At 52.5% G+C, this 13,877-nt stretch overlaps 2 protein-coding genes across 2 annotated transcripts; one reads left to right on the top strand and one right to left on the bottom strand.

Moving 5' to 3' along the window:
• Positions 1-2,502: 2,502 nt before the first annotated feature.
• J4E84_006497 (uncharacterized protein) lies at positions 2,503-3,994 on the bottom strand (the record flags this gene model as incomplete). Its single annotated transcript, XM_049389086.1, has 2 exons — positions 2,503-3,254; positions 3,991-3,994. 2 exons carry the CDS (start codon positions 3,992-3,994, stop codon positions 2,503-2,505), a joined length of 756 nt encoding a protein of 251 aa, XP_049243360.1.
• A 2,951-nt stretch (positions 3,995-6,945) lies between these two features.
• Positions 6,946-8,476, top strand: J4E84_006496 (uncharacterized protein; the record flags this gene model as incomplete). Its single annotated transcript, XM_049389085.1, has 2 exons — positions 6,946-7,024; positions 7,080-8,476. The coding sequence occupies 2 exons, from the start codon at positions 6,946-6,948 to the stop codon at positions 8,474-8,476; spliced, it is 1,476 nt and encodes a 491-aa protein (XP_049243359.1).
• Between the last annotated feature and the right edge of the window lie 5,401 nt (positions 8,477-13,877).

Genomic DNA, 13,877 nt, shown 5'->3' with positions numbered 1-13,877 from the left:
CTTTCGGTTGGAAGTGGGACTTTCTCGATCGTGCCGACCTTGTCGTTCCGTAGGATCGTCACCGTGAAATCCTCCCCAGCGTTCAGCTTGATTCATAACATGCTGTTTCGTTATCGTGATGATATGTTTGGAATCCCGAAGTACTCTGCGGAGCTAACCAAGATATTCCATACACGTCAGGCTTCACCTCACGAACGTTTAGGGGACGGAAGAACGCTGTTACACGTGAGCTCTTGGGCGCCTCTTCTAACTATTGGGGGCATTGCTAAAATCTAACAGTACCTTTGTCAAATGATCAATGAAACGGCGATATACTTGAGCCCCAGCAGCGTCGATACCTGTCAATTGCTCCTGAAGCAGGTTCTAGGTTACATGACTTACGCAGATGCATCGGATACTGATGACAGCGGAAGGTAAACAAGACACATTGCTGAATTCCAGAAACGATTAATCATATGAGATTAGAACATGCATAGACCTCCTCTTGCGTAGTTCGAGCGTCTACACCGCGTCCAACTCCGGATTCAAGATCTTGGGGTCCGATCTTCTGCGTTACGACCTAAGGATATCGACAGCTTTTGACTTTTCTTACAGCTATAGCTCGTGGGTCGGAATTTCGTTCACATCTTTCCCAGATCCCTTCTTCGACCTTGGTGACACCACTGTGGCAGCGTTGCTGAGATCAGAAACGGACTTCAGCAGTGCGATTCAAACGCACAGTTCGAATCACACGTGGGAACAAGAAGAAACATCAAAGTTATATCATATGATAACTCTTATGGGTTGGACACGCGGCTGCCAGATCCTCCTCGATGCTCATTTGAGCTATACATCAGATGTGCCTTTGGCAACGTGGCCTGAGTTGCTTCTCTTGGAGGCCGTGGACTCTCAGAGTCAAGCTATGGTGCAACTCTGGCTTGATGTACGCGAAACTGCCACGGCAGAATGTCTTGCAAACATTGGAGGCTTAGAATTTGCCATTGTACACGCATTGGCGGGTTCTCAAGTGAACATAGCAGAGATCGTCGCCGCACATCTGATCGAACAGAGATACCAGCTTCGGCAGATGATAGAAAACTCTGGCATCGAATGCGAGTGCGTCGAAAGATCAGGAGACGTTCTTGACGCCCACGCCACGTGTGCAACGCGTGCACTTGACAAAAGAGGCCTCAAGATCCCGCCCTCTCTTCGGCCGACTTCAGTCTATACATACAACGTCCACACAATCTATGACGAGTTTCTACAACCCGATGCCAACTTTGCGTCAATTTCGCCGTTAAAAATTTTACAATTCCTGTACGACACTGGCTTCAAGGACGTTGCTATAGTGGACAAAGAATGCTGCCTCGATATGGTTTGCTCGCCATTGCTCACCGGCATCGCATCCTGGACGAAAAATCATAGTCATCCTGGCGAAATGCCCGAGTTTTTCAAGATGATAGACTGGTTCCTCGGCAAAGGGGCGGATGTCACCGATTGCTGGCCGGGGTCAAAGATCTCCGCCTTACATCTCGTCAGCAACAAAGCGGCCCATTTCACGCTAGTCAACGGATTAGCGATTACAGACGATCTTTGCGATGTTATTGCAAAAATATTTCGACACACGGTCACAGATGACTGCCAATGCAGCTGTAGTACACACGGCTGTACTAGCTTGGTTTCTTTCTTCAATGATATCACTTGCCAGTACTCTTTCACAAGCGGTAGAAACTCGGAAGGGATATTGGGTTTACTAAAGTTAGATCGCGTTGATGTTCGCGATAAAGATATGTATCAAACGTGTAGGAAGTCTTTGCAATGCGTAGCAGAGGTGGCAAAGAATGCGGCGAATAGGTGGATAATCACCAACCTCATCAGGCTATGTGTCTTCTCATGGCTAGGCGTTCGGCACACCTGCCGAAATCTCATGCGGTTCATGGAGTCCCTCAGGCATGCGGTCGTACCCGACCTTCATCGTGCGCCTCCACCGCGATACCCCCCAGACGAGTTGCGCCGAATCCAAGAAGAAGACGCCTATCTCGTACGTCTGCTAGAAGACTTGGTGCCTCTCTTTGACGCACGGTACGACTCACATGACGGCGATCTATTATCTTTCGTCGACAACGTACTAGTACCGGAGGTCAACATCGTACTGGATCGACTGAAGCAAGAGGACGAGGCTGCACATGCTGCGGGTAGGCGAGAAATGGGTGTTGTCATGGTTGATGAAGGCGAGAACGGTTTGATCGAAGAAGACGAAAGCGAATCGCTTGATGAGGACGAGAGCGATGCTGTAGAGGAGTAAGGTGGAACACTGCGTATGCCCTCGAAACGTAGTAACAACTGGAGCACGATATTTCAGGATTCTCAAACTGTCAACAGAGCAAGTAGCCAAACGAATCTCATTACAAAATGATATAAGCCTACAATTCAGACCATCATACCAGCTCATAGCTAAAAAGGGGTATATGCACTACAAGAAAGAAGACAAGCATCGCTCACGCACAACCACGCTCACCACATCTAGTGAAAAAGATCCTGAGCCGCAACAGCCGTCGCCTGCGCCTTCGCAGCCTCATTCGCCGCCGCCATAGCAGCCGAAAGATCATTATCAACCTTCTGCTGCGAAGAACTACCAGGACGATTATTATCGCCCGTTCCTTCCCGTTCTCCCACTGCAGCTGCAGCGAGATGTTGCAGGCCGGCCATGTTGGGTTCGAGCGCGGGGCTGGCTTGTTCGGGACCGGTGTAGGGAGGTGTGGAAGACTTCTTCTTGTGGAGTAGGTCGCCGATTGCAGTTTCCCAGCCTAGACCGTCGGAGCTGCGGTGGATGATTTGGCCGTTTGATAGGGCGTCGCTCATTTCTTTGATGGTTGTGCTTGCTTCTGCTTTCAGTTCGCCTCGGTCGTTGAGTTCAGTGAGGGATGTAGCGACTAGAGCGGCGAAGATATGGTGCAAGGGAGTGATCGCGCCGCTCATGAGGTTGCTGAGCAGGTCTTTGGTGACTTCGAGGACCTCGGCAGAAGGCAGATTCTGCCCTGAAAGTCGTGCGATGAACACTCTGAGATACTGGTGCGCCAAATGAGGAGGAGAGTTACTTGTCAAGGTGGTCAGGTCGATGGACTGCTTGATTTCATCTAGTGCTCCATTGAGGTACTCTGACTCCGTCGTTCCGGGTTTGAGTGCAGAAAAGGCGAATGGAGCTGCTGGGTCAACATTTGGGATGCTTCCTGCGCGATTGACGTAGGCTATGCGGCCAACGAGTAGGGCAACACCTGATGGATGTTAGTCTTGAATGGTCTTTAATTGAAATGAGTTTGCACTTACGAGCGAGATAATAAGCGACTTCACCCAGAGCTGAGTAGTCGTCTCGTGAAAGTGTTCCTGAGTATCTTCGAATCATCATGTCCGTCGATTGACTAGACGCGTGGAAACGGTCTATGATCAACGCAGTCCAATATACGCGCCGTGCTGTTTGATACACTTCGAGATCTTGTTCTTTCAGTCCAGCCAATGTTCTGGCATCATTTATTCCGACATCTGCGATACATGCTGAGACACGGGCCAGCAGTCCAGTAGTACTGCCTATGATGCTTGGACCAGGCCTGTCAGATGCTGCGGCAAGCAGGATCAGTGACTGGCAGTACACCAGGTGGTTGTAGAACCGTCGTGAGCTATCTGTGTCATGAAGACAATAGTTCGCCGCGTCGACTGAAGTAAAGCACTGTTGTAACAGCTGATTAAGACTGATATCGATAGGTGGCAGAGCCTTCGAGGCGATAGACCGGATACAGCCTTCTAGCACGAGGAAGAACGTCTCTCGCAACTTCGACGGACAGTTTGTAAGGCGGTTTAGTTGTGACTCGTGATGTGGCAGAACAGGCAACGTGGGATGAATGATGTTGTAATACCTGAGATATGGTTTAGTGTCTGGCAAATTTCACATGTGCGGGTATACGTACGCTTTGAGAATCTCTTCGTGAGAGCCTGTGATAAGACTGCCGCCCAAACTCATTTCTCCAAAAGAGGTACGCCGGTTGCCATTGAGCGACGAGTCTTGATCCCCTAGCACAGGCAGACCATGTGCGTCTACAGATCCACCATTACCGCGATCCTGTGCGGACCAGTTGGGCCGGCTGAATGCCTCGTGGAACCCGTCTGTCATGGAGTGAGTGCGCTGGCGCTTGAACTGCGGTGGGCTCTGAGTATCGGGAAACGGTTGGTCGCCCAATGTTCCGAAGTCGAAGTTATGCGACTGCGCCGGAGGATGGTGGATCTGGCTTTCGAGAGAATTAAGCCGGTCCGCAAGCTCTTTGATGTATCTGAAATGTGTTAGCAAGCTCGCCAAACTGCACACAATCGACATACCCTTTGCTCGGGCCGCGCTTCATAGGCTGACGGCTGAACTGACAGCGGGCTCCAGTCCGTTTGCAGCTAGAACAGGCTTCTGGGCCGTTCTCGCTGGTCGCGTCGCATCGAATCTACCCAGCGTAAGCGCATATTGTGCAGGAAGGGAGGCATCGCATACCTTCTTCCTTCGGCATTCGTCGCAGGCGCGTGAGACTTTGGAGCGTTTGCGATTCGGGTCGTTGGGATCGTACGGGTCGTGGTGTCCGTCCATATTCATGACATGTTGCGCCATTTGCTGTGGAGAATGCGTGGGGCGCGTTGGACCTGCAAAATGCGGATGCGCGCCCATGGCAGGTCCCATATGAGCCATCTGCTGGTACTGAGGCTGCTGGGGACCGACTGGATGCATCATGTCTCCACCGTCGCGCAGCTGCTGTAGGTTCTCCTGTAGGCGCAATTCGGGATCAGTCAACTGGTGTTGCTGCGCCGGTGGTGTGCCATTCTGGTTCGCGTATTGGCCTGGCCCTCCTCCCATTTGCGTATCCGAGTCCCCGTAGCCAGCCATTTTTCAGCGCGTCGTATTCGAGATTGCGAGTAGAAATGTCGTGGAGAGTTATCCAGAGCACCGGTCCGGTATTGTTGCGCGATCGCGCGCGAGGTTCTGGTGTTGGGAAGCGAGAGGAGCGTGTTGTGTAAGAGGCCGCCGAGGAGAGTTGTGCGAGCTTTGCGATTTTTGCGCTAGCGTGAACCATGGCAAGAGGGAGCAGGTCCTCATGGCCTTGGATGAATGGGAAAGTGACAACAACATTATGGTGGTTGTCGTTTTCCTAAGACATGGGAGATGTTATCTGCTTGCAGCGTGGATCGGAAGCTACTAACTGGTCGGTGACGACGTCGCTGTTGGATTATCTTTTCACCGTACGCGCTCCGGGCGGCCAGTGGGAGCACCATGCACAGCCATCATCAGAAATGCCCGCACACTGCAACCGATGATGAATAGCATTATGGACGTCAAGATACTGCTGAATTAGCCATATTTTTCTGCTGCCACTGTACTGCTGCTGCGCGATATTGACCTCGTCCTGTCTATCATGCGCTGATCCATTGGTGTTCAGATGATGGTTTTAGTGCCGACTTACTTGGGTCACCACACACTACAATGAGCTCGCCATAAAAAGTCCCCGGTGCACTTGGATACGTTGAGCAACACGTTCAACAATTTCGAGCCATTGGTGGGTACGCGGTCTGGAGAATCACCGTATCATATGATATACGTACACCTGTTCACGGGTCACGATTATGTACAAGGCCAGTGCATACCGAATGCGAAGTCGTTCAATGTCAGATGCTGTAATTACTCCGGCTCTCGTAGATTAGCGCTACCAGAGTTCCACGAGACGATCAACGACTTGACGGCTGGCTGCAGCGTCAAGCGTAAGATCACCAGGATCTCCCGTATAAGAGCGGTGCAATACACCGACAGAGTATACCCCACGGAGAAGCCATGGGGTCCCGTTTCAAAAACATTATGCCAACGCTGTGCCCAGTGGTCCCAAGGGCTAGACGCTCTGTTGGATCTAAATTCCATTTGTCCCACAAAAGGTCAAATTCGTGTCGTCGGGCTAGCGCTCCCTGGGCCGGAGGATTCATGTGAGATATACAAGCGGGCACTGTACCTGAGAGTAATGGATAGGCTTGCTTCCGGTTCTATATGTGCTGGACGCTATCGACGCAGACAATAGTGATGATCTCCACTTGGCAACGGGCGACGGATGCTTCGAGTTACGGCCGTCGCGGTAAGGGAAACATGCTGACTCGACAAGCGAATCGCGTCCGCAATGAAACATGCCGTGCGTGGAGTCCCGCATGATTAGAGGCGGGCTGGCGAGGCCAGCGCAGCACAGGAGCAGGCTCCGTCGCAGGCGTCGTAGGCGTCCGGTGTGGATCGCGACGGCGGCGGGCTGGCGGATGGCAGGATTCATGCGGTGAGAAGGTGCTGCTGGCTCGCACCTGCACCTGCGCTTGCACTTGCATGCAAGTGTGGGATTCCTGCGCTAGCCCGAAGGAGCCGCCGTCATGATGGCTGATCGCGCTTGCTTCGAGCGTCGAGGTCTGAGCGCACTTGCCGATGACGCTAAGCCCCACAGCCAATTACACGCCGCGCAGGGCCGTGTGCGTTCCTCTTAACCTGTTCCTCCCGCTCGCTCTCTTCCCTCTCATCACTACCTCACCCGCACAACACCACATAGTATACTGGTCTGGTCGTTCCCAAGGAGCTCCGTCTAACGCTTTCGGCCAGCGCCTCTTGCGCTCGGTTCCCCTTTGATCTCCCACTCCACTCTCCACTCCATCCTGTCGTCCTCGGTCTCATTCCCCGGCGTTCACGGTTACAAGTCAGCATACCATACCATTGCCCAAGATACCCTCTGGCGTTTGAACTAGCTTCTCTTGAACCTTACCATTCTTCCCTGTATCTTTACCCAGACGCTCACACCGCGCGTGTGGCATTATTTTCGTCATTTTTCGCCGCTTCTAGCCCGTTGGCTCCCTGGACCGCTCCTACCCAGCTGCTCGTAGCCAGCTGCGACGACCGCACTCGGCCGTTAACGCCCCGGTATGCCTGTTATCGATGGCGAGAAATGGGCTTGCTCGTCCTGCATCAAGGGCCACCGTGTGAGCGGTTGCAACCACACTGGTATGTCGCTCAGTGCGACGCTTCACAACCTTACAGTGCTAATTATGTCTTGAAGATCGCGATCTCCACCACATCAACCCCAAGGGTCGTCCTGTCAAGCAATGCGAGCACTGTCGCGGTGCGCGCAAGTCCAAGTCTCATCACGCCAAGTGTGATTGTGGCGACAAGAAGGACAAGGACTTGCACAAAGACAAAGGCGACGCGAAGAGTGAGCTCACATCTGGCTTGGCCGTCCCCGACATCTCTGACGTTACTCTAGCACATGACAACCGCTGCCAGTGCCATTCCGGCGGCAAGTGCTTGTGTGGCACCAAGAAGGAAGAGATCGATCTCAAGATCGACACTACCCGGCAGACGCTCCACGACGCTCGCGCGAAGCCCAAGTTGACTGCGACGCACTCGGAGAGTCACTTGACCGTCTTCGCAAACGGACACCACAAGCCTTGCCATCGCAACAACAACTCGGCCCACGTCTCTGGCCTTCCGTACAAGATTCCTCGTCCGCATACGCTACACGGCCATGCCGCCTTCTCCGCGCTCTCGCAAGAGAAGAGTGCACGCAGCAAGCCAGAACCGCCCGCAACACGCTCCATGGACACGCTTTCGTTATCGAATAACGACTTCCACACCATGTTCGGCTCTACACAGCGCTGTGCCGACAAGTCGCCGACTCCCAACGTCGGCGGTAGCCTCGACACATTCGGTTTCAACGAGATGTTCAGCAGTCAGCCCGGCGTCTTTCAACAAGACGGCGAGTCTCCCAACAGCAACGTCAGCGACACGTTCTCGAACCAGTGGCCATGGATAGCCAACAGTGTAACACCCGTGAACAGTACGTTCGGTCTGGGCAGCCTGTCCACCTCGCCATCGCAAGATTGCCTACCAAACATGGATAGCGACTGGTTGACAGCATCTGCTGGTTTCGACCACGTCTGGTCTGCTACTGATCTCCCGCTGGACCCTAGCAAGTTCAACGACGACTTGGCGCAGCCGATCTCACACAGCGGAGAGTCCAAATTGAGCGGTCCCGGCCTTACTGTAGCCTCATCTGCGCACTCGGAAATTGGAGAGCCAGCCCTCTTCGGGGACTTGGACTTCAAAGCCCCTCAGTCGGCTGCCAGCGAGTCGCTCTTCTGGGAAGATACCCCTGCGTATCGCTTTAGCACTGCCGTACCGAGTGAATCCGTCAACGCGCCCATGCCAATGGCCACTACGGCACCCATGCCGAACATGCTCGGCTTCGATCCTATCTACGCCAAGAGCATGACTGCTGCGCCAGCAACTATGACGAGTACCGCCTCGCCTGACTTTGCCGACACAGCCGCCCTCTCGATGCCTAGCAATTTCGAAGATGTTGTTCCCATGGACCCATGGCCTATAGATCAGACCAATGGTGCTTTCAACGCGATGAACAACTTTGATCTATCTTATACCAATAGTGGTTGGTTTTAGACGCCTGCGAAGGGACAGCCAGCTCTTGCAGCTACTGTCGCTTTTGATGACGCCATGATTGATGACGCTGCTGGTGCGCGATGATACCAACGCCTAGGCGATCTCTATTCATATCTTCTTTTAGTCTTCATGACTACCCTTTTGACTATCGGTCGCCTGTGTATATTTTATGACCTGGCCCGAACCATTCGCTTGATGTGCGTTTGAGGCCGTTCTACATAGATCGCCGCCATCACTGTTTGTTGCATTTGAGTGTTGAACAAGCAAGCATACGTATATACAATGGGATGGATTTGGGTGGTGATTTCAATGCTTGGGCGGTTTGCCCGTGGGGGTTTCGCAAAAGTATAGACGGAGCCTTTGGCGTTCTGACGTCTGGCCCACAATGAAATAAGAAAGTAAAACAATCCTGCATCTTCATGTGCTTCTCATCGTGAACACGCATTGTCAATTGAGGTATCTCAACGGACCCCTCAAGCCTCGTCGAGTGACGTCCTTGAGTCGCATCAGGGCGTGCCGCACGGCCGCAAGGTTCGTGTTATCCTCCTCCACCAATTAGCGTCTCTGCCAATCCAATTTTTTCAGGGTTCCCGCCTCGCCCACACGACGTATTCCTCAAGCGGCCAGATGAGACGCCCTGCATGCGAAGCGTGGAGCGCAGAGATTTTCGCTGACCTTCCAAGTTTCCTCTGATCGGTCGACAGGGATAGGCTATCTCCCAGCAAAACCGTGATTAACCTTTTGGACGCGCATGCTCTGTCAAGATCCCACGTTGGGGTCGTCCTGCACCAAAGGACGATGAGGTGCGTCGATGATCGGCGACAGATGTAACACCACTACGTCGTCTCACGGGATGCGCGACGAGAGCGCTACGCCAGGCGCTCGCGGCGGCTGCGATTGAATCGACGTGATCACTCGCAATGCGGCGCACTGCACAAGAGCATGTGCCGGGACGGCCTCGGTGGCATCCAGGCTACCTAGGTATCAAGGCTAAACACCGATGTCAGTCGCAACACACCTTGTCGTAGCTCCAGAGCCGGCTCAGCAAAGCGCGGCAAAGTCAGTCAATTAGCTAGGCGCATCGCACTGCACCGTCAGGAAAGCTAAATCAGCAGCATGACCACGAGCATGTCATCCCACTTACGAGCCTGGTGCTTGCGGATGCGTTCACAATCCGGCGCCCGCTGCACAGCACAAACAAAGAACCGCTGTTTGTGTGTGTTGTGCATGCCAATGCCCAGTGCACAGCCTCCCTTTTACGCTTCTTTACGAACCGCCAGAGTGGGAGGTGTGCAGTGGGCTTTCTGGCGAACCAGATGCGGGTAAGCTGGGTGTGCTCACGCGTTTTCGTAATGGGGGCGGGTGCATACTTCCTCACGATAGTGCTAGTCTGCCGTTTTTACCATCCCAACAGATACTAAAGAATGGAAGGTATTGTAGCAATTGTCCATGAGGATGGAGAGGTAGCTCAGCTTATCAACAATGTTTGCTCGAACCGAGCTTTCGTGATAATCACTCATCGCGAACTTGCAGCCGCAACAGCAGTATCCTCTCTTCCGCCTTCGTGACGAATCCTTCCAATAGCGAAAATCACGCACGCATGCAATGCATCTATAGACTTTCGCATATGTAGCCGCGGACAATCCCGCCTAGCGAACTGAACTTCCTTCTCGAGAGTCGCGGCATAGCGATATGTGAAGGTTGTATGGAATGTCTAGACGCCATGCGTCGCATCGCTTGCATCATGACACCCATTTCCCGCGGGCTTTCGGGCGTTCGCAGACTGCGTGGGCTTTGCGGGGTCTGGTGGAAGAACCAGCTTATTGGCGCTAAGCAAGCTCATCCAGAATGTCAGAAGACGAGCGCGCTCTGTTGGAACACCATCTTGAAGGTTCTGGTGGTTCTCAGATCAATCCAGACGTACGTCAGTCGACCTCAGGGACCCTTCCTTCAGACAAGGCAAGATCGTCGATCCCTGAATCCCCTACCTTCGGCATCGGCCGTCGGTACTGTCTGCTGTCGCACCTGTCGCACACGCTCTCTATCGGACCTTTCGGCAGGACCCTGAAAAATTGCCCTTGTCCTTGACCCTGGCGTCTCTCTGACACCCGTTCAAAATGATGTCAACGTCTCGTGTTTGTCCTTCGCGTTCTTTGAACCGAGGCAGAGGCAAGCGAAGAGACAACGAGGTTCCACCGTTCCACCGACTTTTTCCCCTTTGGGTAATACTGCCAGTTGGATATCGCGATCGCCAACGCCGACAATGATTCAGTTTTTTTGCGAGTTGGAGTTCGCGCGTGTCTGTATTGTGGGGGTTGTGGGGGTGCGGAATCATCTGCTTTTACAGTATCTATTGCGCTGTGGATCGAGGGGAGTTTAGTGGTGAGAAGAAGAATGAGGCGGAACATGCCCGGGCAGCTGTCATTGCTGCGTTTCGCGTACAGTACCCAGGTAAGGGTAGTTCGCGATGGAAGGTCAGGTAACACGAGACACGACGTCATCGCCCACGAGGTCGGTTGCTAATAACCGTCTCATTTCCGAGCGTAGACATGGGGATCAGCTGTCGGTAAGCAAGTCCCCGGATATGCTGTGAACACTAGTTCAACGTTATGCTCCGGTGCTGAGGTGTTCCGATGCTGAGGTGCAAGGTTCGGATGTAAGTCATCAATCACATGCACGGCGGAGAATTTCCGCTTCACCCTGCATGCAGCTGTCGAGTCGATCGTTGGAATGTGACGGTCAAGCTTTCTTTTGGTTGCACGTTGCACGGCGGGATTGGTGGCGCGTTTACCGCGTGTAGGTGTCGCATGGATGGGACTGGCGGTGTCGATGCTGGAAAAGTAAGCTGCATGGCGCAAACAAAGGGGTGTACGCTTGGTCTTGGTCGAGTATCGATGCATTGAAAGCGGTTTTACTGGCGGTGTGGTGTACTCAGTGTGCGCGTGTGTGTAGAAAAAGAAAAGGAGAATGATTTAGATGATGAGTGTCGTGAAGGTGATCGATCAGAATAAGTGAAGATGCGCCTATAAGGAAAGCGATACGTATTTCCGTGAGGCAACGGCGAACATCGAAAGAATGTTGTGGAACAATTGATAATGGAAAGTGTTTCCGAATGACCTTCGAGAAGTCAATTGTCGAATATCAATACTGCATTAGGGAGGGAAAAGCTCGTCAGTATCATACACAACACACACTGAACAACTTCATCACTCCTCATACCTCATATAAGGAAGACACTGAACAGGCTTGCAGCCTACACTAGAACAGCTAACAAGCAAACAAGAAGACGTAGCGTCATGATAGACCCATCGGTGTTTAGTTTTCCGCTTCAACAAAGTGCTCGGCTCGCCTTCTCTTCACCCTAACCATCCCCCTCCACCTCCACTTCTTCATACCCACTTCCCCAATCAATCGGCTGATACCCACTGAATAAGCTATCTCCCAACTGGTACCCCGGTTTACTAAAGTACGTCGACATGCGCCCCATGAAAACGGGTGGTGTATCGTAGTCTTCGTCCGTGTAGTAGGAAGGCTCTTGAGGTATGGCAGTGTAGTTCGCTTGCGATGGCCAATAGGATGAAGATGAATTTTTTCTGGCAAGAGGAGTAGGGGGAGGTGATGTTTGGGTTGCGGTGGTCGTGTAGGTGGGCTTTTGCGAGGGTGGTGAGGGGTTCGGTGTAGCGTGGCAGTTGCATGTACATGGTGGATTTTCTGAAGTGGGTCTTGGTTGAGGTGGAGGACTCTGTTGTAGTATCGTGGGTCCCGGGGTCAGGGCGGGCTGTGATGATGGTGGCGATGGTGTGCTCTCAACTGGTGCTGGAGATATCGTCTTCGTCGACACCGGCTCGCGGTCTGGCTCTATCACTGGCTCGGTGCCGGTCCTCTGATCTGACTTTTGCGGCGACTCCATTTTCACTGAATCGCCTACACCCGAGCTAAGAGCTGTCCACTGCGATATATACGAAGGCCGTCCCGGTTGCCTCATTTGCCCCTCAACAATCGTCTCCCCCAACAGCGAAATATCCGAGTTCGTCCTCGAATTCGTATAACTTAGACTCGGTGGCCGACTCGCTCGTTGCGAACTAATTGAACTCGACCGCTTGCTTCTATTCGTATCGCTCACTCCGCCATCCGATCGCATACTCGTTTCCGATAATGGTCGTAAGAACGAGACCGTTCGAGATCTCCTTAGTGCTTGCCTATCAAGCTTCTCGTCGTCTTCAATGGGTGCCGGCTTCTTCAATTCCGGCTCTTTGTACTCCAGTTTGCCGTTCTTGTCGGATGCGAAGTATTCTTCACCTCGTCCGAAGACGACTTGAAGGGATGCGAAATCTCGTGTGGTGCCGTCAGTGGGGTAGAGCCAATCTTTGAGTGCGGGAGGGAGGTCGTAGCCATCTCTTGAGTGTCAGCGTGGAACCTCACCATCCATTGGATAACGTATGCGCACCTTGTCTAAACTCTCCTCCTTTTGTCTTCCAGCAAACATAGTATCGCTCAAAGGCGCCGAATGCGCATACTATCAGATCGTCCAGACTTTCGGGGTCGTTTGGGTCTTCTGGTATCTCGCCCAGACGTTTGTATAGCCGTGTCGATGCATCCATGGCGGATACTCGGTAAAGTGGAAAGAAACCGTGTAGCACTTGCGGACCTGTCCCGTACCGAAACGGCAACGGAGTGCATTAGTCGAGAAGATTAAGAAAAGGAACTGTATACAACAGGAAAGCAAAGAATACACTGGAAAGAAGGACTCGCCCGTTCTCTAGTTGTTAGCAGTCAGTACCAGGCACGCTTGGATGGTTACCTCAGCTTTCAACGAGCCATCACTTCACCACACCACCTAGCATTACCATATCTTCCATCAAACGCTTCTCGCTACACGGCAACACATTATCGCGTGATCACTATCGCTTGCGACATGTTGCCAAAACGTGTCGGAAAGCTGAAGCATTTGCGATGAGTGAGTCGGTCGATGGTGGGTCGAGTTTCACAATTGCCGGACCGCTTCGACATGCAACGGGCGGGTTAGCCGGCAGATCCGTCGTATGCGGTAAGGTGTAACATTAGATCGAATGTGGTGGTCGTTCAGCTCCGGATTTTGGATATTGTGGGAATCAGGGTTGTGGAAGAGAGAAGGTGGTTTAGCGACACTGAGCGAATTATGGAAGGTGGCATTGACGCCTAATCGATTTCGGGCATCAACACAGGACGTGATTACTCAACCAAGCACTACCTACTTTTGAAATAGATACAATGATTTTTGATGGAATCTCTGTATCGATTTTTATCTTTCATCTTCGTGATGGTGTTTCAACGCTATATCACTTCGTCTTCCCACTCTCGTCCTCCAAACCAACCAAGTCATCAATTTCCCTAAACAGCGCCGACGTAGTCTTCCTTACAC

The sequence above is a fragment of the Alternaria hordeiaustralica genome (assembly GCF_023758085.1).
Source record: "Alternaria hordeiaustralica strain BMP 2776 chromosome Unknown scaffold_12, whole genome shotgun sequence".
Lineage (NCBI taxonomy): Eukaryota > Fungi > Ascomycota > Dothideomycetes > Pleosporales > Pleosporaceae > Alternaria > Alternaria hordeiaustralica.
The sequence above is the reverse complement of the archived record's forward strand: the minus strand, read 5'-3'. Positions and strand labels throughout refer to the sequence as shown.